The sequence below is a fragment of the Sylvia atricapilla genome, chromosome 3 (assembly GCF_009819655.1).
Source record: "Sylvia atricapilla isolate bSylAtr1 chromosome 3, bSylAtr1.pri, whole genome shotgun sequence".
Lineage (NCBI taxonomy): Eukaryota > Metazoa > Chordata > Aves > Passeriformes > Sylviidae > Sylvia > Sylvia atricapilla.
In genome coordinates, this window is record NC_089142.1 from 108,928,472 (window position 1) to 108,951,701 (window position 23,230).

At 39.2% G+C, this 23,230-nt stretch overlaps 1 protein-coding gene across 2 annotated transcripts in view; it reads left to right on the forward strand.

Moving 5' to 3' along the window:
• The window catches only part of LOC136359692 (ubiquitin carboxyl-terminal hydrolase 34), a 111,809-nt gene that overhangs the window by 51,328 nt on the left and 37,251 nt on the right, over positions 1-23,230 (forward strand). For both annotated transcript variants that reach the window (XM_066316560.1, XM_066316561.1), the window contains exons 15-39: positions 378-994; positions 1,463-1,677; positions 3,367-3,482; positions 3,566-3,693; positions 4,996-5,085; positions 5,593-5,688; positions 6,777-6,859; positions 7,435-7,589; positions 8,440-8,553; positions 9,233-9,332; positions 9,462-9,621; positions 10,040-10,166; positions 10,261-10,408; positions 12,041-12,141; positions 12,457-12,666; positions 13,274-13,399; positions 14,137-14,259; positions 14,376-14,459; positions 14,781-14,867; positions 15,706-15,906; positions 17,240-17,322; positions 18,403-18,443; positions 20,956-21,080; positions 22,125-22,277; positions 22,983-23,087. In XM_066316560.1, the coding sequence (XP_066172657.1) occupies positions 378-994; positions 1,463-1,677; positions 3,367-3,482; positions 3,566-3,693; positions 4,996-5,085; positions 5,593-5,688; positions 6,777-6,859; positions 7,435-7,589; positions 8,440-8,553; positions 9,233-9,332; positions 9,462-9,621; positions 10,040-10,166; positions 10,261-10,408; positions 12,041-12,141; positions 12,457-12,666; positions 13,274-13,399; positions 14,137-14,259; positions 14,376-14,459; positions 14,781-14,867; positions 15,706-15,906; positions 17,240-17,322; positions 18,403-18,443; positions 20,956-21,080; positions 22,125-22,277; positions 22,983-23,087 (3,588 nt within the window). The remainder of the gene's footprint in view (positions 1-377; positions 995-1,462; positions 1,678-3,366; positions 3,483-3,565; positions 3,694-4,995; positions 5,086-5,592; positions 5,689-6,776; positions 6,860-7,434; positions 7,590-8,439; positions 8,554-9,232; positions 9,333-9,461; positions 9,622-10,039; positions 10,167-10,260; positions 10,409-12,040; positions 12,142-12,456; positions 12,667-13,273; positions 13,400-14,136; positions 14,260-14,375; positions 14,460-14,780; positions 14,868-15,705; positions 15,907-17,239; positions 17,323-18,402; positions 18,444-20,955; positions 21,081-22,124; positions 22,278-22,982; positions 23,088-23,230) is intronic.

Genomic DNA, 23,230 nt, shown 5'->3' on the forward strand with positions numbered 1-23,230 from the left:
TTCAGACCGACCTCACACAAATGTATTCCTGCATTTAAATTGTGTTTCAGTTAGGGTAATCTCTTAGTTATGGACAGCAAAACGTTGTCTTTGTGTCACACTGGGGCTCTGTGCACATGCAGAGTCTGTGCGTACACCCTGTTAGCAACAAGGTAATGCAAAAAATCAATTATTAAATCTGATTCTTGCTTGGAGCATTTTGTCATCAGCAACCAAATTGAGAAAGAATGAATGGAAACTTGTAGATGTGACACATTTCCTCCTAAAGGAAGAAGGATGTTTGGATGGTGGTGATGATGATATTAATTATGTATTTCCAACGGTATTTTATTTTTTTCCACCCATCTTATTAAAAAACAACCCCTCAATAATTTCAGGAATCCATGCAGGGGAGCTCTGATGAGACAGCCAACAGTGGAGAGGATGGCAGCAGCGGGCCTGGGAGCAGCAGCGGGCACAGTGATGGATCCAGCAACGAGGCCAACTCCAGCCACGCCAGCCAGTCTGCCGGCAGCCCCGGCAGCGAGGCGCAGTCAGAGGACATCGCCGACATCGAGGCGCTCAAAGAGGAGGACGACGAAGACGAAGACGACAGGAGTCACAACCCCCAGAAAAGCAGTAGGGGCTCAGACCTACGAGGCAGAAAACTGGAATCCCAGGCGGGCATTTGCCTGGGAGACGCCCAAGGGGTGTCGGAGCGGGGCGGCGCCGCTGCCGGGGCGGGCAAGGAGCACGTGTTTGACGCGGAGGCCGTGCCGCCCGTGGATAACCGCATCCGCATGCTGGACGCCTGTGCCCACGCCGAGGAGACGGAGCACCGCATGGCCGGGGAGATGAGCACTGCTCACATCTCACAGGGCTCTCAGGAGTCTTGTATAACTCACACGGGGGACTTCCTTGGGGAAACGATCGGCAATGAATTGTTTAACTGTCGGCAGTTCATTGGGCCCCAGCACCACCACCACCATCACCACCACCACCATCACCACGAGGGGTAAGGAGCTTGGCGTTTCTTCCGACTCCTCCCGTAAGAGAAATTAAAGTGGCACCAAGATCGTCCGTTTGGGCAGAAATTGGTGTGTGGACATTTTGGTGTAGCTCAGGAGAATTTTGTTGTACAGGGATGATTGTTATCATGGAAATGACACAGATAACTGGTTTGTTAATGTTTGATTAAAGGTTTCTCTTAAGTTTTGGTATTGAATAAATAAGACAGCGTTGAAGAAAACGTAAAAAATATTTTTGAAAGTGCTGCATTAACATTTAGAAGCCAAATCAGTCATCATGCTAGTGAGACCTTCAGTTTACTTATCTGTAATTGTTTTTCCAATTCATACAGGGGCTGCTATTCAAACAGATGATTCATCCTGACTTTAGCTTTAGGGAGATGTCTGCTCACTTGTAGTCTGCTATAAACAACTTCCTCTTTGATATTGTCCATTCTGATATTCTTCTTTTACAGGCATATGGTTGATGATATGCTTAGTGCAGATGATGTCAGCTGCAGTAGTTCTCAAGTCAGTGCAAAATCAGAGAAAAATATGGCCGATTTTGATGGGGAAGAGTCTGGCTGTGAAGAGGAGCTTGTACAGATTAATTCCCATGCTGAGCTAACATCTCATCTTCAGCAGCACCTCCCAAACCTGGCCTCTATCTATCACGAGCACCTGAGCCAAGGTAAGAGTGATAAAAGAAAAACTGAAAAATTTACTTTGTCATTTTAATTAATCTCCCGTAATTAAGGAAATTATTTTAACCATTTAATGGTACTTGTCCAAAGAAACCATGATGACTTCTGAGGACTGAATGTTTCTCCAAGAGATTCATTTTTGTACTTGTGTTCGTTTGTCAACAGAGAAACAGTCATTTGTGTTTAGCTGTGTTTTAGCTGCGTTTATCTTTTTAAATCCCCCCACCTTCCCTTTTCGTCTGGAGCTTTGAATGCAAGTTAAAACAAAAAAAGGCAGAAAAGAACCCAGTAAGTGTTTTTTCTAATAGGTGATTGAAGTGTAAAGAAAGGTGGTACTGAAATGCAAGATTCTCTTTATTTTCCTCACTGACACCTTCTGCAGTTTTGGTGCTGGTGGGTCCACGTTACTGTGATTTCCTACGTTTGACATCATAAATTAACCTATAAGTGAATTAACCATAATGGGCTCTAGAGAAGGTAATTCTGGAAGAAAGACTTAAAATATGACTTGATACTTTTGGGAGTTTGCTGTAAAGGGCATTTTATGCTATTTCATCTTACACTGCCAAATCTTCTGGTTTACTTCAGGGTGCAATTTAAGATATTCCTAAAACACTTCTCAAGAATTATATCATCTTTCCATATGCTATTTTGGCAGCTTTATTTTCTCTTTAACCCTCTATTTTAACTTAATGGAGAACTGGATTGGTGAAGGGTTCATGTTTTCCTTCACTGGCCTGCAAGAACCAAGTTTGCTCTCATCCAGCAGACAGCAAACCTGGTGCTGTTTATAGATTTCCCTGAAGTAATTGAGTAAGAAGTTTTTATGGTAATAATTTTAGCCTGACATTGAAATTTTGGGTTTTTTCTACACTGCAGTTGAATAAACTTCATAAATCTATAAATCAGCATATTTTTTTTCAGTATTTTCCATAGATATTACTTGTGTAACTGACGATTCAAATTACTGGTTGAGCATGAGGCCTTCAGTGCAGTTTATTTTTGACACCCCTAGTTTTGCATGTGCAAATAATTACAGTATTCTGTGTGCAGTCTGAATTTTCTACTTGACTTTGCTGTTCTATGAAAATAGTATTAAATCCTAGATCAATGAATGGTGCCAGCTGTGGGCACAGAGAGTAAAGGAAATGTCTATCGGTGTTTATGAAAACATGATGAGTTTCTAAAACCCTGCACTTTGGTGCTTTAGCACATGGAAAAATGGTGTTTGTTTTTGGTGGTTTGGAGTTGGATGGAGGGAATCACAGTAGGAGGGGAATGGATTGAAATGTGCTCCTTCCCTGCCTTCCAGCCCTGGTGGTTATGGAGATAACTCCCTTTGGACCACAGCACTGCAGAAATGCTGAAGAAATCTTTTAATTAAAGTATGAATGAAATTACAAAGCAATTGCATCTGCAGTTCTTCAGTGCTGTGTTTAATTGCGCTCTGCCATTAGCCAAAAGCAGTGCAAATATTGGCCCAACTGCCCTGTTGGCTTTTGGTATGGTCTTTTAAGTACCCATATGTGAAAAAAGGCTGCAATTACAGTGTTGTTGCACTTGGAAATTGCCAAGTTAACAAATAAAATGTGTTGTTGTTTGTGCACTTAGGGAATGATGTTCAATTCAGATGGTTCCTTCTGTTTATTCATTAATGGCCTTTATGTTTTGTGCAGGACCAGCAGTTCACAAACATCAGTACAACAGCAATGCAGTGACTGACATTAATTTGGATAATGTTTGTAAGAAAGGAAATACCCTGCTCTGGGATCTGGTCCAGGATGAAGATGCAGTGAGTCAAGTACTAGAATACACTATTTTTAAAATCTAAATAAATGCATAATATTAATTGACCTTTCTTTCTGCTTGCTGTAGATTCATCTCTCTGAAGGGTTAATAAATGAGGCAGAGAAGCTGCTCTGTTCTTTAGTGTGCTGGTTCACTGACAGACAGATTCGAATGAGATTTATTGAAGGCTGCTTAGAAAATTTAGCAAACAACAGGTAACTTCAATCATAAATTATCTGTTTTATCAGTATCTTATTTTTGCAGTGTACAAGAAATGCAAGTTGGCTGTAATAGTTATTTCATCTTACAGGAAGACAACTTAAACTAGGCAAAAGCATATAAGTAAAAATAGTTTCCAAAGTGTTGTGGATGTTTCTGATGCTCCATTTCTTTTTGTCTTGATGTCCTGAATTTCTCATTTTTGTTGTATTTGTCTGTTCTCCCTTGTGCCAAAGGCTATTGCCTTCCTGCCTTTGGTAAAATCAAACTGCAGCTCAGTCATTCCAGGGCAAGGTCAGGTGCCTTGGGCTATAAGCATTTTATACTGAGTAGTCAGATTTTGCACACAGGGGGCTGAGGAACAGACAAGTTCTTTTCCACCAAGTCTGTTTTGGGGGTCTAGTTTCTGTGAGGAAGGAACATCTTGACCTCAGATAACTTGTTTTAATACCAGCCAGAGCTGTGAGATTGTACTGGTGAACGTGGGATTTGTTTTCATGACACAAATGACTGCTGGACATTGCCTGCTGTGTTCTGCTGTTGGCTTTTTGCTGAGAGCTGCATTTGTGAGATGAGCTACAGGCATGCTGAGAGATTCATCTCAGCTGTGTGTCCAAGGAGTTACATGGAAAGAAACTGAAGTAAATGTAGTTCAAGTTCAGAGAACTTCTTGTTTGACTTGATGGGAGGTTTCACAAGCGCAGGAAGGACACAGGCCTGTTGGAGCACATCCAGAGGAGTTGATGAGAGGGCTGGAGCACCTCTCTTGTGAGGAAAGGCTGAGAGAATTGGGATTGTCCAGCCTGGAAAAGAAAAGGCTTTGGAGTCACCTAATTGCAGCCTTCCAGTATCTGAAGGGAGCCTGCAATGGAACATGGAGAGACCATTTCCAAGGGCCTGGATTGACAGGACTATGGGAATGGCTTCAAACTGAAAGAAAGAAGGTTTAGATTAGATATGAGGAAAAAATTTTTGACTGTGAGGGCAATGCAGTGAGGCCCTAGCACAGGGTGCCCAGAGAACTTGTGGATCCCCCATCCCTGGAAATGTCCAAGGCCAGGTTGGACAGGGCTTGGAGCAACCTGGGACAGTGGAAGGTGTCCCTGCCCATGGCAGGAGGTGAAATGAGGTGACTTTGAAAGTCCCTTCCAACCCAGATCACTTTATGATTTACAGTGCTTTCCATTAGTGCCTTCCTTTGGTTCGCTCACAGAACCTGAGCTTCTCAAAGGAATTTTGAAATCAATTATTTCAGTCTTATAACAATCACATGTTGCCATTGTTTCTTTCTCCCTCAGATCTGTAGTAGTTTCACTTCGTCTTCTTCCCAAGCTGTTTGGAACATTTCAGCAGTTTGGGAGCAGCTATGATACACACTGGATAACAATGTGAGTAGGCCTCTGTCTCACCAGTGCAACAGATGGCATTTAGGGGGCTCTTGGGCATACAAAAACCTTTGGAACTTGAAGATAATGCAGAGTACAGCATTCCTTAGCAAAGCAAACCATGGAACTGCCTGAGCTGACTGACAGAGTGTCTGGGAAAGATGACAGTGGTTATCAGCAGTTTTTCTTGGCCTTTTTGACGTGACATTTAAATACATGTCCAGTCCCGCGTTAGACTTTCTCTGAATCAGGGCCTTTAGGAACAGTTTTCATGGGCTCAAAAAGGAGTGTTCTGTCAGTCCTGTGCCTGAGAATAACATTGGGAAACCTTAACGATTGCAAGGAAGAAGAGAGTGGAGTACAACTCCTGAATTCATGGTAGATGAAAAACTGAACGCTTACTTTGGGGTGATGTGAGTGCCGTTTTCCTGTAACAGCTGTCTGCTTTCTGTGGCTTTTCTGAGCTTTTTAAGCAAACCATAATACTTTCTGTCCTTTTAATTGCCACAGGTGGGCAGAAAAAGAACTAAATATGATGAAGCTTTTCTTTGATAACTTGGTACACTACATCCAGGCAGTCAGGGAGGGACGACACAAACATGCACTGTAAGTACATGGCTGACTTGGAGTGTTTGGTGTTTTATGGGTTTAACCATTTCTGCTTCCTTCCCTTGCTGCTGCTGTGTTCTTGTAAGTAAATACTTTCTAAAGGGACATTTCCTGCTTAGGGAGACAAAAGGCTGTGAAAACATTCTAAACAGCTTCTTTTTCTTAAAAAAACGCCGACTCTTGTGTCATTTTTTGTTAGATATCATGTTGTATATTTGTGTGCAAATAAAACATGAAGGTTTTGATATTCAAGTTAAAGTGATTGTATATACTAGAACTACTCAAATGTTTTAGTTTTAAAATTTGTCATTATGCTTTGTATAATTTTTTTTGTTTGAATACATCCATCTGCACTTTCTAATCTGTGTGATTAAAATCAGGTGTATATAAACAAGCAATACAATTTCCAGCTCCCCAATCCCTGAGGAAGAGACTGTTCATGTTTTGACAGATGTCAAAGTCAATATGGGCACCCACATCTCAAAAATGTTGCTATTAATGTGTCCCATTTAACTTCTTCAAATCTAACTTCACCCTTTATATTAGATGTTGCTTTAGTGAGGAATTACTTAGGAAGGTGGGAGCCTTTAAATTCAGAAAATGAGAAATTGGTCTGCTCCTTTTACCATCAAGCTTTTAGTGTATAAATAGAAATAAAGTCAGTATTTTTATATAAGTTATGACAATATTTTTATAAAGACTAAGTATCATTTGGAATTGGAAATTCGGAGTAGAAATATCGACATGTTACAACTAAGGGGAAAAAATAAGGTAGATCCTGCAAAGTGACTAAGTGATACATTTGAATTGAACTGTAAGACAAAGAACTCACTCCTATCCTCCTTCTCAATTCCCACCAAAAAAAGGACTTTATCTAGTGACAACTGTTGTCTCATTCTGCTGTTTGGGATGGTTCTGTAATATCCTCAGCTGGGCTTTGGGCCATACACTGAACTAGAAATTCAGAAAGAAACCTGTAAGAAACAGTTTTTTATGCTTTTAAGAGGCACATGGATAAGTAGGAAAGAAATTATGGCAATAAACAACAGAACAAACTTCTATTTTTTGTCCAAATTTTCATTTAGATACAGCCACAGCGCAGAAGTTCAGGTTCGTCTTCAGTTCCTGACGTGTGTGTTTTCAACTCTGGGATCTCCGGATCATTTCAGTGAGTATTTGAGGTTATCACACCCTAGAGCAAGGCAAAAAAGACTTTTTAGTAATCCATGTCAACTTAATATGTTACTTTAAACATACAATTTTAAATCATCTCTGAAACAGTTTCAAAAGAGGGAAGATTTTCTGGCAAAAGCACAGAACCAGCATTGGAGTTCAAATTCTGTTGCAGTTCTGTGAGAGCAGATTTTCATGTTCTCTGTGCTGCAGTTCTGCTAAATACTGGGATTGTGGTAATTACTAAAGGAAGATAATACATTATGTCCTTACAGGCTTTTGTTTGTGTCCATGATGTTCCCAGAGATCTTTTGCTGGAGTACTATATTCCAAAAATAAATAATCCTTTATATTTTAGTACTGTCAGAAATGAATTTTCTGTATGAGGAAAGAAATTACACTTTGTGCAATTGATATTTGGGTGGTCTCACTACAGAGAGTCAAATTGTCATACAATACATTTATATGCTGTGACCTGACAGAAATATTCTGATTTTTCTGTGTATTCTTGGGTTCTGTGGAATATTTGGTGCTATAAAGGAGCAGTTAAAAATGCTTCTCTAACTGTAGGGTTGAGTTTAGAACAAGTGGACATTCTGTGGCACTGCTTGGTAGAAGATTCTGAATGTTATGATGATGCACTACACTGGTTCCTGAATCAAGTACGGAGTAAAGACCAGCATGCCATGGGTATGGAGACCTACAAGCATCTTTTTTTGGAAAAGGTGTGTACAGAGTTAATTGCAACCTTATCATTCCAATAAGAATGTTGAACGTATTTGAAATTGTTTCTGTGGAAATCATCTCTTCAGTAGTCCAGGAGGGCCCTGCTTGTCATGCAAAGGTTTTTCTCTGCTTGGAGAGAGGATGGAAATGGATTAGTAGGAATTCTTTTCACACTACAATTTACCTGAGTGCTTCTTTACAAATAGCCCATGTGTTCTATCTGCAGCTGTGTAGCACTTTATTTGAATTTGGGGAAAAAAAACCCCAACAAACTTGCACAAAACTATAGTTTGCGTTATGCTGTCCGGCTCAACCAGACTGAAAAATGGACTTTTCTTTTTGGGTGGGGCCTATAAATCTCAGCCACTGAAAAGACAAACATGCAGAGCTTTCTCCAAGGGATTCCATCCATCTCTTTTGACAGATGACATTACAAAATGGATAGATTGTGCAGTAATTAATGTAGTTTAGTTCTTTCCCAAGGTTACGCAGGTTTTTGTCTAGTTTTGCACATGTGTAAGTTTTTCTGGACATATGCTAACAAATTCTCCTGCTGTTGATAAGTTAAGCAGCTGATATTAAAATGAAATAATCTTTTTTCCCATCTGCATTGTTACAGTTCAGATCAGTGTTGAACTGAACTGTTTAAGCCAATTCTCGTTGATTTTTTAATTGTATCTAGAACTCAGGGAACGATCCTTTTCAAAAACAAATCTCTTTTTCAAAACCATATCTACTTCATTTGCATGTGATTAATAGCAACAGCTATTAGTAATCACAATGCTAGTGAAATAAATACCCTGTAATTGCTCTCTGTTCCACCAGTGACATTTTTTTGCTTTTGTTTAGATGCCACAGCTCAAACCTGAAACTATCAGTATGACTGGCCTGAACCTCTTCCAGCATTTGTGTAATTTGGCCCGGCTGGCGACGAGTGCTTACGATGGTGGCTCCAACTCTGAGGTGAGCCTGAGTTCTGTCTCTTGCTCCTCTTCTGTCTGGTCTCTCAAGGCAAAGATAGCAAACCACAAAGAAGTGATGCCTGGTGCCTGCAGCTCTTCCTGCAGTTTATCATATTTTATCATAACTGAACTGTACCCACTGTTGAGTTTAAAAAATCGGTTTGTAACATTTACTTACCTAATGAAGAAGAGGCAAATGACATTCTGTTAGTCTTACTTAACTCGGACTGGAAATCTGTTGTAAACTGTGTCTCAATTTATGTATTATGTGCTTTAGAAGTTTTTTATCCAGAGCATTTACCTCATAAATAAAAGTATATTTAGAATATATTCTCTGAATTGATTTGAGGCAGGTTTATTTTCTTGTAATGAATACTGGTTGTAGCTGCAGTTTTATGGCTTCATTTGAAAGCATTCCTGTTTGTCAAAAATGAAAATACACTATTTTGGATTTCAGCCAGTTCTCCTCATGTTTTAGACTTTGAAAACGTTTCTGAGAAATTGAGAGTTTTGTAGTAATTGGTGTGTGCAGTGATGACAGTGCAAGCAGTGGAAAAAATGAGATATTGTTAGTGGTTTAGTCAAGAGGTAAAAAGAACGTCTCAGCTCAGAAAACCCTCATTCCCAGTAAAATAACGAGGCAATGTTTTGTTTCTGTTCTTGTTTTCCTTTTGTCACAGTTGTGTGGCATGGACCAGTTCTGGGGCATTGCTTTAAGGGCACAGTCTGGTGATGTCAGTCGAGCAGCCATCCAGTACATCAACTCTTACTACATCAACGGTATCAACTTCATTTTTGTTTTCTGTTTAAAGTGCTTTGAAGAACACCAAGCAGTAACCTTTTATTATTCTTAGTATTAAAATGTGTTAAAAAGCTGTGCCTATAAATTGACTTGAACTGGTGTTACAGGTAAAACAGGTCTGGAAAAAGAACAGGAATTTATTAGCAAGTGTATGGAGAGTCTGATGATAGCTTCGAGTAACCTGGAGCAAGACTCTCACTCAAGTCTGACCATTATTGAAAGAGGGCTCTTAATGCTGAAAACACACCTGGAGGCTTTTAGGAGAAGGTAAAAAGCTCTATTGATACATTTGGGTGCAGAATTTATTTCTCTTCCTCTTACCCTAATTACGAGTGTGTTAAGAGTGATTATTAATTTAAGGAATAGTTTCTTTGTAAAGGAAAGACAGTAGTGAATAATTGTGAAAGGTAATAAATAAAGTTTAAACAGTTACCAGAGTTGGTCCTTTTTCTTGAATAAATTTGTGTGGTTGTGCTCACGTTTCCCCATCCCTCACCAAAGAAACTTCTTGAAAGTCATTTTAATTTTATTAGAAAAATAGTGAGGATGTCAATAACTTCCTCTTATTGATAAAAATGAAAACAACTATTAGCAGGTTTTGTCTTTCTCTCATTGTTCAGCAAACATTTGTGCTAAATAGCCTTTGACAAAACCACTTTTCCCATGTTTTTCCCTGCTTCCTAAGGTTTGCATATCACCTGAGACAGTGGCAGATTGAAGGCACTGGCATCAGCAGTCACTTGAAAGCCCTGAGTGACAAACAGTCTCTACCTCTGAGGATTGTGTGTCAACCAGCTGGACTTCCTGACAAGGTGAGTGAAATTCCTTTCCCAGCACACCCTACCCTTTAAATGCTACTCATTCCATAGCTCTCTTGGGAAAAATAAAACCCCTGCTTTCTTTCAGATGACCATAGAAATGTACCCTAGTGATCAGGTGGCTGATCTCCGAGCAGAAGTCACCCATTGGTATGAAAATTTGCAGAAGGAGCAGATCAATCAGCAAGCACAGCTTCAGGAGTTTGGCCAAAGTAGTCGCAAAGGGGATTTCCCTGGTGAGCTGCTTCTACCTGGAGATTTTGCCTTTACAGCTGAAATGATTGTGGGTTTTTTTTTTTCTCCCCCAGATATCCCACCTAAGCAAGCATTTTGATTTATTTTCTTTAGCTTTAGTTCTAATTAGTATCATCCTCACTTCTAATTAAGCGTTGTTTCTTAAGCACTATCATTTCACTGAAATAGCAAAGAAAATGTAAATCCTGTAAATCCTCAAAACTGTCCAAATTCCACATTCCAATAGATTTCCCCCCCCCCATTACTTTTCTTCTTGTTGTCTGAATTATGTTATTTCCTATAAACTGGAGATTCTGCTGCACATGACTTGATAAAATCCTACATTTTTGTATATCTTACTCTGTATTTCACCTGATTAATGCACTTCTGGCTCTGCCATTGATTCAGGGTTTGAAGTCACAATTCAAATTCATAATTTATGCTCTGTGTACATGTATTCCAGTCAGGTGGAAGATCTTCCTTACTTCTGCAATTGCTTTTTAATTTATGGCTGTCCATATGGTCATCATTTATGGTAGCAAAAATGATTCTTCATCCTGCTTTGAGGCTCCTGATTTGAATGTCACCTTGCTTTGTACTTCGAATAGGCATTCTGGTGTTATTCTCTCTTGAAGTGTGTGTGAGTGAATGAAAATTCCTGCTTTATCCTTCAGGAGGATGTTTTCCAGATCCTCCTGATGTTATATGTTAGAGAATTCTTATCAGTTATTGCTGTTCAAAATGCTTTCTGAATTACCTTTATGTTTTCTCAGGTTTTTTTTCTCATTATAAGCATGAGTTAGCATGTTATGAACAATTATCTGAATAAATTCTGTCCATGAACAGCTCTTTCCAGCACCACTACTAGCGTATGTTTAAACGTGATTCAGACTTGCTTTTTGTGGTTTAACAACTTCTAAAAAACGTGTGTTAATGAGGCACAGTGTAAGTAAACCAGACTGAATTTTGCACACATTAATTGCCTTCTTTGTAAAATCCTTTTCCAGCCACTCATCAGAGACAGATTTAGTAAAGAAGCAGTCTTGTTTTCCACCACACAGCAGAAAAAACTTATTTTCATTGTAATTGGCATTTTAGAAACGTGTGGTTGTGTTGGGCAAAGTGTACTTGTGAGAAGAGAGGTTTGGTTGTCTGTACCAAATGGAATTTAATTCTTAATATTTTCATTGTTCAGGTTCCTAGTTCAGTGTTGAGTTCTTTGCAGGGTGTTCTCAGTTTTTCCCTTTTCAAGTGGGTGTGACTTCTTTGGTTATAACTTAAATATAAGATTAATCATTGCTTCTTTGACTTGACCACGAGTGCATGGTACAAGGGGATTTTGTTGATGATCATAATCATTTTCTGTTATCCTTCTGTGCCATAGTGTCATTTACTACAAAATATGGATGACATGTTTAAAATTGTATTATAGACACTTCTCACGACAAAGTTGGGTGACCTGGTATTGAAAAGGTTATTTGTGAATACATGCAAGTAAATTTAGCTGATAGTAATAACCGCTTTCCCTTGAGGAAATGACATCAAGTTTTTGCCTCTACTGAGGGGTGTACTATGAAAGCTCTGAAACTGAGACTGTGATGCCAGAATTTTGCTGAAACAGGCTTTTATCCTAGGTGGCCTCATGGGACCTGTGAGAATGATTTCATCTGGGCACGAGCTGACAACTGACTACGATGAGAAGACGCTCCATGAGCTGGGGTTTAAGGATATGCAGGTACTGCCAGCATCACTGGAAACAGTGGCCAGGACTTTGCCTCTGTGGTCTGATTGCTGTCTGTGGGCTGACTGTGAGCAGTGTGGGCTGATCCCAGCTCAGAATCAGGAGTGCAGCCACACTGTGGATACCTGCAGAGAGAGCAAATCCAGACTTCAGTTGTGGCGCTTGCTGAAAACGCTGCAATGTAAAGATTTGACTACAAAACAAAAAAAAAAACCCTGTGTTTTAACTTTTTTAATTCTGATCGATGTGAAAACATTCCATGGCTTGTCACAAAGGTGTCTCTGTGCCTCTCGTCTCCGTGTGTTGCAGATGGTGTTTGTGTCCCTGGGGGCCCCCAGGAGAGAACGGAAAGGTGAAGGTGTGCAGCTCCCAGCCTCCTGCCTCCCTCCTCCTCAGAAGGACAACATTCCAATGCTTCTACTTCTGCAAGAGCCTCATCTGACCACCCTGTTTGATTTGTTAGAGATGCTGGCCTCTTTTAAGCCTCCTTCTGGAGAAGTTGCTATGGAAGATAGTGAGGTAATTTAGAGTAATTTTATTAGAACAATTACATTTAAGTCTTATTTAATTGGATCTGGTTTTCCTGTGAAGCCTGTTTTTTGTCTGCTCTGTTCAGTTGCTAAAGATGTTCATTGCCTGCGTAAAATCTTTATAATTTTCCTTTTTTCTTAGCAGTATTGTTCTGATACATTTTAATGTTCTAAATGTTGTAGAAACTATAAAAACAATTCTTAAGAAACAATATTGATTATTTCAGTAGACGTGATGACTCATAATGGAAATTGGCTTGAAGAAAGGTTTGTAAAGTTTTAGTGCAGAAACCCAAGCTTTGTCTTATATGCCATCATTAGCTTGAGGGAAATTAAGTCATATATAGTAGATTTGAACCTGTAATTTATTTATAAGCTTTATCTGCATGTAAATATTTCAAAATATGTGATATGATTTAAAGATCATGTAACTTAGTTTCTTGCAAGTTGAGACTTCACCTATCGTGTCCTAAGTGTGGACTAAGGTATTAGATAGGAAACAGCTTCTTAATTACCAATAAATCCATTTTTGGGCTTTGAAATGTCATTTTCTCAAAGAAGTTCACAGTAAGAATGGTTGTGGTTTGGTTTGTCAGAGTGCAAGGTGTGAAGAGCTGCATCTCCATGCAGAAAACTTATCCAGACGTGTCTGGGAACTGTTAATGCTCCTACCAACGTGCCCCAACATGCTGCAGGCATTCCAGAATATTTCTGATGAGCAGGTGAACAAAGTTTTACGTGTTTATCTTTATTGTACTTGAGCTTTTTAGCATCCATTGTTCTAGTTGGATTTTCCCCAAACAGGAATGTTACATAGTAAATACGTTAAGTGTGCTGAGACAAAAGTGAACCTAATAAATCTAAAACTAAACAGAGATGTCAGCTTAGCTCTCAAAGTTGTTTTTTTAATATCATTTATTTTCAAAATTTACTTTATAAATGAAAAGAATAGTCAGTAGTAATGAATCCTGCTTGGATTGAAAGAGCAGTTTCTTCAGCTGCAGCCTTGAACACCGTGGCTGTGTGACAGTGATAGTTCTGTGCTCCCTTTCCTCAGGTCACAGCATGGGCTGCCTTGAAGCAGAGTTGATTTCTTGTCCTACAGGTGAAAATATTATTCAGCCTCTTTAATGAAAAGTGGTTGACAGATTTTAGATATCACAGCTCTTCATGCACACAGGCATCAAAATTTTGGTGGCAGTTACAGTGTGACATTTGCTTCCCTGTAATTTAAAATTGTTTGTATTTTAGCATATAATAATGTTGCCTTTTTTGTTATTCAGGTTGTTAATCATGTATAGAAATATCCTTGAAATTCTCTAATTTCAGATAACAGTTTAAATTAAACCCCAAATTATTTGTCTGTGCCACTTGAAAAATCCTCTCTGTGAATTTTTAGATAGATGAGCATTCCATATAGTTGCATTCATTGTTCTCTATCTCTTTTTCATCTTTTAAGGGTAATGATGGCTTTAGCTGGAAGGATCTTCTGCGAATAAAAAGTGCCCATAAACTCTTGTATGCCCTGGAAATTATTGAAGCTTTGGGGAAGCCCAACAGGAGGATAAGACGTGAATCCACGGTAATTTCCTCACTCTGGATGTCTGTGTTCCTCTGAGCTAAAGCACATATTGGTGGTTGGTTTTATAATATTACAATTCTTGAGCTGTTTTGACAGTTACTCCTGTTTATCTTTAGGGAAGTTACAGTGATCTTTACCCCGACTCAGATGACTCAAGTGAAGATCAAATAGAAAACAGTAAAAACACGTGGAGCTGCAAGGTTTGTTTTTCCTACAGTATTCCATGATACCTAAAACAGATTTTCAAGAGAGATATAAAATAAAAACCCATGTAAAACATCAATCCTAAAGTCTTTTGCCTCCAATTTAGGGATAACATTTGGAAGTTTTCCTGCCTTATCAGGCTTGTAAATTTGTCATAGCCATGTACAATTATTTAATTTGTTTTCATAAAACAATCAAGCTGAACAATTTATAATTGATTTATTAATTTATAAAGGGTTTTAGTTCGGTATCTAACTGATCTTAATGGTATTTCTCTATCTGCTTTTTCCCACATTGGTTCCATAATTTACTTACAGTTTGTTGCTGCTGGAGGGCTCCAGCAGTTACTGGAAATTTTCAATTCTGGAATCCTAGAGCCTAAAGAACAGGAGTCATGGACTGTGGTGAGTGTTCATTCAACCTTTCTCTCCAGAAGAGTATTGCTGTTACTTGTAAAGACTTTTCATGCTTTGAGCCTTGTTACAGTTATCTTTCTGTTGTGAAACAGATTCATTCTCTGATTGAAGCCACCAGAGTCTACGTAGTAGCATATTTTTGGTTTTTTTTTTAATATTTTATATTCCTTGAAGAGTTTATTTTAAAAAAGTATATATATATACACTTCTGCTTTTTTGTGTTTTAAACCCACCCTTCCTGTTTTTTTCTGTGGATTTTGGAGAGAGTTGTCCATTCTTAAAATTGTAAAACTTAAAATTGTAGCTCATGGATCCCTGGAGGGAAAAAAAACCTGGGTCACTTCCTCAGGAATGATTGCAACTGCATTGATATTTCTATAACAGATCATATTTCTTTAAAGAAGTCAAAAGTAGCCAAACAAGAATGGAGTATTTATTTTTGCTCTTTTTCTTTCCTTTTTTGGGGAAGGTTGTTATTTGGAAAACGATTTATTATAGTCTATTAAAAGCAGTAATCTGTTAATTATCTTTCCCTTGTCTTAAGAGACCAAGAAATGCCATTTTCCCTTGCTGTCAGTGAAACAGCATAGTGGCTGTGGTGTTAATAAAGACACTTCTCAATAATGAACATCTTATATAAGAGTGACTAATAATCATCTTTTTCATTATTAATCTATCATTAGTTTGAGCTAAATTCAAGTTACTTCTAGTGTTTTATCCTTTATACCTTGCTGAGGTTTGCAGTTGAAAATTCTGTGGCAGGCATTGAATTATGTGTAAAATAAATCCCTGGAAATGGAAGATGCCTTTTCCTTGCCCTTCCCAGTGGCAGCTGGACTGTCTTGCTTGCTTGCTGAAGCTGATCTGCCAGTTTGCAGTGGACCCCTCAGACCTGGATTTGGCTTATCACGATGTCTTTGCCTGGTCTGGGGTGGCAGAGAGTCACAGGAAAAGGACGTGGCCGGGCAAATCCAGGAAGACCACAAGTGACCACATGAAGGGCCTTCATATCCCTCGGCTCACAGAGGTAGGAGACACACAGAGGTTCTGGGAGCTTTAGGAAATGACTCCTTTTCTGAAAGAGTACATGTGAAATCCTTATTGTAGGAATAAAATAATGTAGTGGAAAAGTTGATAGTACTAACTGGTGTCAGTAATAGAATTGATCTCTTACTTGTTCTCTAGAAAAGGATTTGAATAGCTTTAAACCTGGCAACCAAAAGGTGTGTTGGTGATTGGTGAATACATGAATTGGCAACGCAGAATTCCAGTGCTTTGTCTCTGTTTCCTAGATTTTGTTTCCTAAAATTATCAGTCCTTTTTTACAGTAGCATATTATTATTAATCTGTGGTTATAACATGAGCTGCCCTTGTCCTTGCTAAATCCAGTTTGGATTCCTTTAGTAAAGACTGAAATAACTTGATTCAGGGTATTTGAGTGAGTGGGAACTTACCTGCAGCTGTAAACCTTCCTGCCAGATTCCTGCAGGCTCATTTCCTAAAGCAGGCCAAGCACATGGAATATTTTGGCATCAGGGAAGTGTTCACTGTAAATCGACTTTCTTGGGCACAGGACCAGCTGTGACTGCCAGAAAGTGCAGGTCTGACCTCTGAGCTTGAGCCAAAGTTCCCTTTTGTTATACCTGGAAAGACCTTAACTTTTCTATAAATATCAGCCCTTTTTGACAAAACAAATCCCTAAATCACAGGGCCACAGGGAGCTTACCAAATGTATTACATATTTTAACATGTAAATGCTACTGTCACTTCCTCTAACTGGTTTTAAATTTTTAATTGTCAATTGGTTAATATTTTTGATTGCTGTGGATATGATATTTAAATATTTTATGATTTTGTTCGGACTTGGATTTTGAATCTGTGTAATCTGTCAGGTTTGCTGAAGTTGAATATTTTAAGAGTGTGTTTAATTAGTAAAATGTGTTGATCACAGAGAGAGGCAAAATTTAAGTATCCAACCTCATTCTCAGCCCTCTCTCCTCAAACCTAAGGTTTTTAAAAGGCTGTGAGTAGTTTCTGTTTAAAAAATGCCATGTTTTTACTAAAAGGATTGAATAAATGGCTGATTTTCCTATTCAGTTGAATTGTCTTCCTTAGAGAATGAAATTTTAGCATCTAGACCTAGTCAGTGAAACATGGGATTTTAGCTGTACTTTAATAAAACCAGTAAATTGTTAACTGTGAAGATGCTGTGATTTGCCTTTGGCGCTTCCTCCTCTGCACAGGTGGGTTTATTTAGATTCACACAGTGTGTATAATTGAAAAACAGATCAAAAAGCTTGTTGTTATATTAACTTGTTGTTTTTTTTGTTTTTTTTTTCTTTCGACTTCAATTTTTAAAGGTGTTTCTTGTACTTGTCCAGGGAACCAGTTTGATTCAGCGACTTATGTCAGTTGCTTATACATATGACAACTTGGCACCTAGGTACAATATCTTTTTATTTTTGTGATAAAGCTGATAGAGTGTTGCTCGTTTTCATGGCTGCTTTAGGTCACAACTCCAGGGCTCTTCCAGCTGTGGTCCCCATTGACAGCCACATCAGAACCCGAGCTCCAGAGGCTGTAGACTTGCTTTTCTTAGTCACCTCCTGCGGTGGCACAGAGCAGAGGGATGAGAACTCTGTGGTCAGGGTGTAAGGCACGGATGTCTAAATGATCTGTGACGTAAATTCTCCTGCCAAAATCCCTTCTTCCTTTTCTCCAGAGCATTCTCAATTTCAACGCAGCGTAAAGGAGAAATTAAAATAAATTCACGTTGCTTAGTCCTCTGCCAGTTTTCACTGATTTTTTCCATCCTGCTGATACTGAAGGCAAAAATCTGACCTATTGGAGATTTTGGTCCTGTTGCCTTTTTGTCCTGAGAAAAGCAATTCTGTGTGAGGCTGCATTGTGGCAGTCAGACTGATGCTGGGGAGGTCAGGTTTTTGCTACATTGGTGGTGTGGAATTGATGCCAGGTGGTGGATTGTTGTTTTGCCATCTTTTTAAAAGATTGTTAAGGGCATTCAGAACATTTCCAGGCTGCAGGTGTGCTTAACTTTGACCTTTAGTTGAGTTGAAGGAATAGTTTTTAAGTATATATGCTATATTTTTGGTTTCATAACCTTTTATTGTAACTAATAAAAATGGAAGCAAATAAATATAAACATTTGAAGTTTGCAAATGTTTATGCAAAGTGTGATTTCTTCATGAAGAAAACTAGATTTCTTTTGTATGGGTCAGTTCTTAGCTCTGACATCTCTATTTTGGATAAAATGAAGGGACTGTGGGTACTTCCCTTGACTTTTAATCTGATAGTCAGTAAAGCTTTATGGGGGTGACTTGGAGGTTTGCAAGATTTTATTATTGTTACTGATTTTGAATACTGCAGTCCTTTTAAGCTGAATGATTTTCCAAGTGGTTACTTAAGAGTAACTGTGTTGTGCCTTGTGTGTACTTGTATTTCTGAGTGATAATCTCTTAGGTTCTGTGACGAAATTCAAACGATTTTCTCTTCTTCCCATCAGGGTGTTGAAGGCTCAGTCTGATCACAGGTCAAGGCATGAAGGTCAGTGCTGTGAAACAGCTGGGTCAGGAGCTAATGACAGGGACAGCAGACAGATGATAATTTATGATTTTGATTTACTCCACCGTTATAGTGCTGGAAAATCATTTTATTCCATGGAAATAGCCATGGTTTCTGAGGGATTTTCCCCTGATGTAATTTCGGGCCTGAATCCAGTCCGGGTTTTCTCCCCAGTCTGGCTTCAGGGTGAAATCAGGTCAGTTATTCCCCGATCCAGATTCCAGCGGAAATCCAGTCCGTGTTCCCCCCCAATCCAGATGTTCTGGGAAATCCCGTCCAGGTTTTCCCCTGAGCCACTTCCCAGGAGAAATCCAGTCTGGTTTTCCTGCAGTCCTAATTCCAGATGAAATCCAGTCTGGTTTTCCTGCAGTCCTAATTCCAGGAGAAATCCAGTCTGGTTTTCCTGCAGTCCTAATTCCAGGAGAAATCCAGTCTGGTTTTCCTGCAGTCCTAATTCCAGGAGAAATCCAGTCTGGTTTTCCTGCAGTCCTAATTCCAGGAGAAATCCAGTCTGGTTTTCCTGCAGTCCTAATTCCAGGGGAAATCCAGTCTGGTTTTCCTGCAGTCCTAATTCCAGGAGAAATCCAGTCTGGTTTTCCTGCAGTCCCAATTCCAGGAGAAATCCAGTCTGGTTTTCCTGCAGGCCTAATTCCAGGAGAAATCCAGTCTGGTTTTCCTGCAGTCCTAATTCTGGGTGAAATCCAGTCTGGTTTTCCTGCAGTCCCAATTCCAGGAGAAATCCAGTCTGGTTTTCCTGCAGTCCTAATTCCAGGAGAAATCCAGTCTGGTTTTCCTGCAGTCCTAATTCCGGGTGAAATCCAGTCTGGTTTTCCTGCAGTCCTAATTCCGGGTGAAATCCAGTCTGGTTTTCCTGCAATCCCAATTCCAGGAGAAATCCAGTCTGGTTTTCCTGCAGTCCCAATTCCAGGAGAAATCCAGTCTGGTTTTCCTGCAGTCCTAATTCCAGATGAAATCCAGTCTGGTTTTCCTGCAGTCCTAATTCCAGGAGAAATCCAGTCTGGTTTTCCTGCAGTCCTAATTCCAGGAGAAATCCAGTCTGGTTTTCCTGCAGTCCTAATTCCAGGTGAAATCCAGTCTGGTTTTCCTGCAGTCCTAATTCCAGGAGAAATCCAGTCTGGTTTTCCTGCAGTCCTAATTCCAGGAGAAATCCAGTCTGGTTTTCCTACAGTCCTAATTCCAGGTGAAATCCAGTCTGAGTTTTCTCCTGATCGAGTTTCCCAGAGAATTCCTGTCTGGGTTTTTCCCTCTCCTGTTTCTGGCTGAAATCTCATCCAGATTTTCCCAATCCACTTCCCAGACTAAATCCTAAATTTTCCATCATTCTTGCTCGCACTAATGATCCCCAAAACTTTATCTAAGTCTAGGAAGGGGGAAAATTCCCTTTTCTTTTGGTAGGTGTAGGAAGCATCTTCTGCTCAGTGAGCTTTTCCATGGGCAGCAGCTGCTTCCTTCCTACCAAAATATTTCCTATTGTGCCCGTGGCAGAAATTCCATGTAAGAATTTCCAGCTCAAGCTCCATCAGTGAGGAGAACAGCAAATTCAGACAGATCCCATACAGCACTTTGTCCTGCATTAATACCAGTGGTAGAGGTATCCAGACAGGATCTTATCAGAATTTAACAATTTGCAAAGAAGAAAATAAGAAATTCAGGTGAAAGTTAAGGAGAAGACGAGAGGGCTCCCAGGAATAAACTGGTGTTGCACCTGAAAAATTGAAATTAGATCTTATTCCAGCTTTCTTTATTCTGCCAGGAGGAAAAGCTTTGTTAGCAAGACAGGTGGGGTCCTATCCCATGAAAAGCTGCCCTGGACACCCTTGGGCACGTCTGTAATTGGGTGTCCAGGCCTTGTTCACTGGGGACAAATCCCACTAGATATTGGCCCCAGAAATTGCTGTCAGTGCACGTGTCCCTGCTTGGGCTCTTGCTGCTGACAGTCTCTCTCCTAAATCATGAAAGATGAAGGATGGTTTCTCCATTGATAATTCCTTTAAAAACGATGGGGTAAGTGTAGTCCTTGAAAGCCTTATTAGAGGGGAGGTGACACAGGCTGGAGTTCTTTACAAAGACACTACCTAAGAATTTCCAAAGTTACCTGGGGGCTGCAGGATGATTGCAATGGAACTTCTGTTTGAGGCAACACAGGCGTGGCCACAGAAATTAGTACAAACCAGGAAATAAGTTTGAAGATGTGATGCAAAGCACCAGCTCACAGGTTAAAAAGGATTTAGGAAAGGACTGTGCCCCTCACTGGTAATATTTAATTTAATTGGGTGGTCATCATTAGTACAGTGGTCAGTATTTAATCAGCATATTGATAAAACTGGGAGGTTTTTTTATATCCTAAGTGCCAAGAAAGATTTTGTCTTTCCTGTTAGTGTAACTGAAATAAATGTAAATTTGGACTGTGCAGCCCTTCTACCCAAGAAGCTTTTGCTGCTGCTTACGGTGGGGTTTCTCTGCTCCTTTTCAGTCACTCACTATTCCATGTGGCTCTTAGTGAGCTGGGCTCACTGCTGCTCGTTGGTGAAATCCAGTCTGGCTGACAGTGACCATTTGCAAGACTGGCTCAAGAAACTCACCCTCCTCATTCCAGAGGTATGGTAATGGGGAGATTGTTGCATTCCTAATTACTGTCATGAACTTTGTGTTGCCAGCAAATTCAGGATGTGTCTTTTCCTGCTAAAAGTAGCAAGATCTGCTTCAGTTACTTGCAGTGCTGTGTAAGAAGTGATTATTGGAAGGTGGCACATCTGTGGCAAACTAGGTTATAAACTCTCACCTTTCTCCTTGACTTCTGTTTGAAGGTGATTTTTTCATTGTAATTTGTTAAAATTTCTGGATAATTTGTTCAAATTTATGAGTGATGCCACCTGACTTGAATTAGCTTAAATATACCTCTCCCATTATGTTTTTTACATTATTATATTTTTTTACTATTTATTTTTCTATAATTAGAATCGCAAAATGAGGTGAATGAGAATTGATACAAAAATCTTCGTCATGACCAAAGCTTTGTCTACCTTTAAGTAATTTTTTGTCATGTAATAAAGGCTTAAAAATTGCATCAGTTGTATTCACAGTAGAATTGCTTAAAGGTGCAAGGTGGACTTGATATGATAATTCTTATCTGCTGCTTTGTTACTCAAGCACAGAAAAAGCTTACAGGCTGGCTCCGTTTAAAATCCTTGAAAATGAGGCAGTGCAAACTTCCAAAGCTTGATTAGACTGTTGATATTTTTCTTAATAAAAGAAAGAAGAAAACAGTTCTTCTAGGGAAATTAAATTAATTAGTAGTTATGAACGAATAAGGGTAAATTCAGGATTCACATAGATTTCCTTGATTTGCCAGATGTGATATTTTCTGTTCCAGTCACTGTGATCATTCCTGTAGAAAATACATAACTCGAGACACAGGGCACAGAGAAATTACTTTTTTACTTAAAATAGTGTATTCTGCATTTTTCTGTAAGCAGTTTAAATGCACATTCTTTGTAATCCCTGTTCTAGAAAGACACGTTCAACCCTGATAACTTCCAAGATATTATGAAGAGAATTCACCTACCTATGAAAGAAAAATGTCCAAAAGAAAAAATCTTCCAAATAAAGGGTGTAATCATGTGATTTTATTCTTTCTCCTAGACTGCAGTTCGCCACGAGTCTTGCAATGGTTTATACAAATTATCTCTCTCTGGCCTGGATGGGGGAGATTCCATCAATCGCTCCTTCCTGCTGCTGGCTGCATCAACCTTGTTAAAATTTCTCCCTGATGCTCAAGCTCTGAAACCAATTCGGGTAAGAATTTAAGAACTGACAAAGTCTTTCTCAAAGATCAATTTAAATATCCTTTTTAAAATGTAATAACTAAAAAGGGTAGCGCATTATCATGGTGTCTGACATAGTGTTTCAGGTACACAGAGGGATGAAGGCTTCTGGTTTAGATGTTCCAGAAACTTTCCAAGAGTGGTTAAATAGTGACACTGCAGTAATTTACAGCTTGGCTGTGCCTGGAGAAATGCAGAACAGCTTTTAGGAAGTGCTCTTCTTCTTCAATTTCCATGTCCACATACACAGATATTTTAAAAAAGAGTTAAATTAAAACAAGCTACAGAAGATTTTGCAATATTTCTCTCTTTTTCAGGAGGGTTTAAAATAAGAGATATATTAACTAATTGAAATCAGCCCAAATTTCTCATGTTTTGTCCAGTCTAATCCTGAATATATTTATGATTTGCAGTGGGTGGGATGAACTCCACAGTATTCTACAAATCTTTTACAGGTCAGGCAGATCATCCAGACAGCTTTCCAAGAAAATTAATAAATATTGCTGAAACAAAACAGAGCACATACTGTTACCATTGTAAAATACATTGGTTTTATACTTACCTTAGAGGCTTGAAGAAAGTAATACTCTTGTAACACAGTTACTGGCTTCACTGTGGTTTTTTAATACAGTTATTTTGGCTTCTACTTCAGAACAAAAGCAATTTCTTTCCACAGATAGAGGATTATGAAGAGGAAACTGTGCTGCGACCTGGTTGTAAAGAGTATTTTTGGCTGCTGTGCAAACTGATTGATAACATTCATGTCAAAGATGCAAGTCAGGTGGGTTTGCCTTGCATTCATACCAATGTTTATCGCTTTTACTTTGTGTCTTCAGACTTTTTTTGCTGCTGTGAGCAGCTCTTGGATTGTTTCCATCTCCCAGTTTACTCTGATGTGTATTTAGTAGCCTTTGGAAGCTTCAG